Source organism: Arachis ipaensis, chromosome B06 (genome assembly GCF_000816755.2).
Source record: "Arachis ipaensis cultivar K30076 chromosome B06, Araip1.1, whole genome shotgun sequence".
Lineage (NCBI taxonomy): Eukaryota > Viridiplantae > Streptophyta > Magnoliopsida > Fabales > Fabaceae > Arachis > Arachis ipaensis.
The window spans coordinates 16,448,709-16,453,854 of NC_029790.2; the positions used below are offsets into that span (position 1 = coordinate 16,448,709).

Genomic DNA, 5,146 nt, shown 5'->3' on the forward strand with positions numbered 1-5,146 from the left:
ATATTAAAGTATTAATATTATTGTTGCCCACACACTTCACAATCATAACAACACAACCTCTCGTGATTACATCTCAAATTGTTCACTTAATTGTGTATGAATGTGTGTTGGATTAGCAATTAATATATTGCATGGACATATAATTGTAAATCTATCTGTAGTGTGGAACACAAGTCTTGAAACATATATATTCACAATCATGAACCATATGACATGCCTCAATAGCTCATAAATCTTAATTAATAGTATTCTTTCCCCCAGAAACATATACATACATGAAATTATTACTCATTTCCGGAATCTTATGATGCTTCATCTATTTTTGTTCCATGGTGACAACTGGTTCTGTATACCTTGTGAAAAAAAGCCTAACTTGTTATATGGCAAAAGAGATCAAACAGGAAAATGGTTAGCAGAATGAACCTAGTGTGTTAGAGAGAAAATTCCAGGTTCCTTGTGGGATCATTGTGTAATTAACTTTTAAGGGAAATTAAGAAATTTGAGGCACTTGAAACTGTTTTTTCACAATTTTTCACCTGCACGTTGCAACACTGTCCTGAGTTCATCGGCTATCTCTTGAAGAAGGATCGGTTTGCGAATCAATCCATGCATTCCCACCTGTATGCATTTCTCCCTCACATCATCTTCCGCGCTCGCGGTAAGAGCTATAATCAAGGGCCAACTACGGCTATGGAACTTTCGGATCCTTCTAGCTACTTCGAAGCCATCCATTTCAGGCATGTGAAGATCTAAGAGGATAATTTTGTATGTGTTGCCGGAGGCGCTTACAGCACTGAGGCACTGGAAACCTGATGAAACAGCGGTTACTTGACAACCAAGCTTCTCGAGCAGCTTCTTTGTCACGGTCCTGTTTACATTATCGTCGTCTGCCAACACAACCTTGAGGCCTCTAAACTGTGGGTTTGGAGCATCTTTTAGTGCAAATGTGGATCTTCCAACCGAGGGTCGACCTAGCTGAAACTTGAGAAGAAGTGTCATGCCTTGAGCCAAACCCGACGAGTTTGGTGACATCCAGATATTACCTTGCATCATCTGCATATTATTCCATAATATATGGTCAGAATTACTCAAAAAAATTTCATATAATACACTATTACAGCTTCTTTTACTACTAAAGGGTACTCGTGCAGCCCACCAAAACTGGTTCCAATGAAACATTGAAAGATATACACACAATAAATCTATAAAACCTGCTATTGGACTCCAATGCCAACTGATGAATTGAAATTGTAAAAGTAGCTGGATGATCATCAGTTGGAAAAAGCAAACCCCATTAGTTCATTCTTTTTCCCCTTGATGAATATGATCTTTGAATCAGTAATTCCCAACTAACTAAATTTGAGTAATGATTTTCATACATCCTCTTTTTGGTACTTGAGAAATCATGTATCAGTAACTGAAGATTTAGGTCATGTTGCATCATTACTAGTCAATCAACTTTCCCAATGAGAATCATGTGTTGATAAGTGATAACTTGAAATTTCAGTTACTCTACTGGTGGTTCATATTGTCATGTCATGGGGATTCGACTATATTTTTATGGTGGTTCATATTGTAACTAACAAAATATGTAAAATCCTTTTTAGAAATTTGTAAGTAATACAACGAAAAATCCTTGGTAATACACATGATTCAAGTAAATTCGCTGACAACTTAAATCCCCATTATTGATACAGAGATCCATTGGTACCAAAATTATATTTGTAAAAGGGATGAAACACTAGCAAACTAAGTTAAGCACTTAAGCCCCAAATGAGGATAATCTGCATAAAAATGAGGAATAGACACGAAATGATCCATTTAATATACAGTGAAAACAGAATCTGCACACTCTGCAATTCTGTTAGACCACCAAAAGGACACCGAGACTACATTCTGATGATAATAATAAAAAGGGCAGGACAGGGGTTAGATTATGGGTCATGACAGAAAGGACGCGTCAACCCATGCCTGTGACATGTGAAGAGAGGAATATATGAAAAATTCTGTGTAATTCTCGAGTAGCAATTATGGACTAACAGAGTAACCAAAACTTGTGTTTCCCAATGGATAGTTAGAAGAACATAAATGAGTCCATTCATCAATTTAATCATTGCCTCCTGGGACAGTTGGGACTACATCACATATTAAATAATCAGGAAAGGTGGCAGATCAATGTAAAGAACACAGTTTCAATTATATTCCAAACTCCTTTGAGCATCCCAGCATGCACAACTATTAATCAGCATTGAAGTAGGTGCTATGCATTTAAGCAATGAATAATAACTCATCTATCTAAACAAACACCATCCATGACTAGTATTAGTATTTATGGCTCTCCTAAAGTCAAGGAGATCACCAAAAAGCTAACTTCAGAATAATTCATGAGTATAAATGCAACCACCAACAAAAATAATAGATAAATTTGATTTCTTTTTCCTATTCAACATAATAAAAAAAAAACATAAAATTGACAAAGGTAATGTAGCATCTACCTGCACCAGCGTTTTGCACATGCTGAAGCTCAGGCCCTCATTAGGTTCATTGTTGTAGTGCCTTCTACCAGAATAATGTTTTGCTGAATTTAATACATCTGACTCGGAAGTAATACCCGTTATCTGAAAACTAAATTTTACATATACATAGTCATGTTGCACACTTGATCTCCATATTCCAAGACCTTTATCATCCTTATTTCCACTATCATTTTCAGTAAATGCTCGAAAAATGAGAGTCCCTTTATCATACATGTTCAACAGATAACCTATCAAGTGCAAAATTACTTGGAAAGACCTTGCCTCATCACCTATAACCAACCCTGGTAAACCCTTGTGGACATCAATTTCAAGACCAAAGCCTTTATGTACACACAAACACTTAGCAATGCAAGAAACTTCCCTCATCATGGAATGCAGATCGAAAGGTTTCATCTCTAACCGAAAGCTTCCTTTGTCATTTGCCGAAATCTCCATTACATCACTAATCAAACTGGAAAGTGCATTGCTAACTCTCAACATTGTGTCAATAATAATCTTCTGTTCAGGTCTTAGATTGTCCTCTTGAAATATTGAAAGCAAGCCAAGGATTGAATGCATAGGCCTTCGCATTCCATTACTCATGACTTTCTGAAATGAGCTCCTTGCCTGGCTGGCCATCATTGCATTCTTTTGAGCCTGTTGCAGCGCTCGGTTTTGCTCTGCAAGTTTCTGCCTCATCAGCTGAGACTCTTCAAGAACAGATGCATGAGACAAGGCTACAGCAACCTGATCAGCAACTACTTCCACTATATCCATCTCATGGGGGTTCCAAGCCCTTGAGTTTAAATTTGGGAGAACCAAAACCAGTATAGCATAAGATGTATCAACCATTTCCGGTGTCCCTCCTTTGAAATTGGAAACATGAAGTATCGGCATGCGGATAGCTGCTACAGAACCCGACTCCCCATATTCACCACCACTAGCAGCTCCCAATGCAGAATCAGGCCTCAAAATCTGCACACCCTTACTCTTTCTTATCTCCAACACATCTGGATCACTTATAGGAATAGAAATTTTTAATTGATTAGCCGAACTCGGTTTCAATTCATGGGTCAAATGCATCTCTCGCCTGTCATTGTCGGGCATCCACACAGCACAGTTATGCAGATCCAAGGCCTTGGAAAGCTCAACAAGGGTGGAATACAAGATAGTGTGCTTATCCAGAGACTTCCTAATTTCGCGAGTCAGCATTCGAACATGCCAGCTCGCTTCCTTCTGTTTCTTCATCATCCCAACCTCTTGGCCCAGTTCCAACACATTCTGCCTCAAGAAAAGCTCTCTCACTTTGATCTTGAGAAGAAGGGGAATGAGAGTAGGAAAGGTGATTGCAGTAGCACAGGACACAAGAGCAGTAAGGAATTTCGCGACGGTGAGAGAGATCAAAAGCTGGAAGGAGGGAGAGCCATAATAGGTGTAGGCATTGAGCAAATGTGTCAACCCACAGAGAACAATGAAGGCAATGAACTGAAGGAAGACCAATTTGAATGGGACATTGGAGTAGCTAATGAAGTAAAGTAGCTCAAGGGGTATGGAAAAATATGCAATGGCAATGAAGAAGTCACTGACTTTTTGGCAAACCAGGATGCTCTGGATGCTCCAAATCCCTTCCTCATCATCACAATTATTGCAGGGTCCAAACTCAACATCCATAGCATAAACAGAGAGCACAAGAGAAAAAACCAGCACCAACAACAGGATAGGACACACTCCTCTTTCCATGGTAATAGGTCAAGTCAAAAGTTCCCAAAACCAAAACCATCCATGAATTTCACACAGTGCACAAGGTAGATGTTGACCTATTATCTGCCACACCCATGTAAGGTCAATACCCTAGATCTAACCCAGCTAACTAACAAAATTAATCCCTTCTTTCAAGTTTTGGCCTTTCTAATTCAAGTTGAAAGGAATTGAATAGAAATACTCCTACTTTAGATTTACTGTAATCCAATTCAAGAAAGACGAGAAGCTCAAAAAGGATTCCAATAACATAAATCTTACACTTCAGAGTCCTTCCCACAGTGATGGCTCCCTTTGATTAGATACAGGTGAAAGAAGAACCGACACCACACCAAATCATAACAACAAATCAAAGGAATCTATAAGCTAGAAAAGTGAAAATATATTAAATAACAACAATAATAATAAAAAAGAAAGAGATATAGTTACAGTACTAAGTCGGGTTTCCTAAAGTTGAAGAAAAATAGAAACTTGAAACTGAAAGGAGCAGTTCTGAAGAGCATGATCATAAATACAGTTACACGTGATTTGTTCAGTTGATATGATAGAGTGTGTCTGCGTCTCCGTGTCTCTCTTACCGCTTCAGAAAGCAAATGTTGAAAAACAGAGAGAGACAGGAGAAAAGAAAGAGAACACACAGGAAAGGCGTTTGTGTGTAGAAGTTGGAAGAAAGAGAGAGAGAAATGCGAACTGTGGGACCCACAGAGGCTTGCATCAACCGAACCTAGACTCCTTCTCTTTTGCTTCTCTGCATAAATTAATTTTGAAATACACTATGAGCTATGAACACTTTATTGAGTTGTTGTATTTGTCATATGTGGTTTAATAAAAAATAAAAAATTATTATTTATAGATACATTTTAATTTTACTA

The 5,146-nt window shown here is 38.1% G+C and overlaps 1 protein-coding gene and 1 long non-coding RNA gene across 2 annotated transcripts; one reads left to right on the plus strand and one right to left on the minus strand.

Annotated features, from left to right (window-relative positions):
• LOC107645764 (protein EIN4) lies at positions 159 to 4,974 on the minus strand. Its single transcript, XM_016349863.2, has 2 exons — positions 2,496 to 4,974; positions 159 to 1,053 (listed from the first exon to the last, which is right to left on the minus strand). The coding sequence occupies exons 1-2, from the start codon at positions 4,254 to 4,256 to the stop codon at positions 523 to 525; spliced, it is 2,292 nt and encodes a 763-aa protein (XP_016205349.1). The 5' UTR covers positions 4,257 to 4,974; the 3' UTR covers positions 159 to 522.
• LOC110263200 lies at positions 1,060 to 2,452 on the plus strand. The gene is made up of 2 exons (XR_002348389.1): positions 1,060 to 2,021; positions 2,075 to 2,452. It is a non-coding gene; the product is annotated as an uncharacterized LOC110263200 (long non-coding RNA).

Excerpts from the sequence above, each read along its gene's own strand:
- LOC107645764 (XM_016349863.2), bottom strand. The coding sequence starts at position 4,256 with ATGGAAAGAGGAGTGTGTCCTATCCTGTTGTTGGTGCTGGTTTTTTCT. Across the intron at positions 1,054-2,495 it reads TGTGCAAAACGCTGGTGCAG|ATGATGCAAGGTAATATCTG; the intron begins GTAGATGCTACA and ends AATAATATGCAG.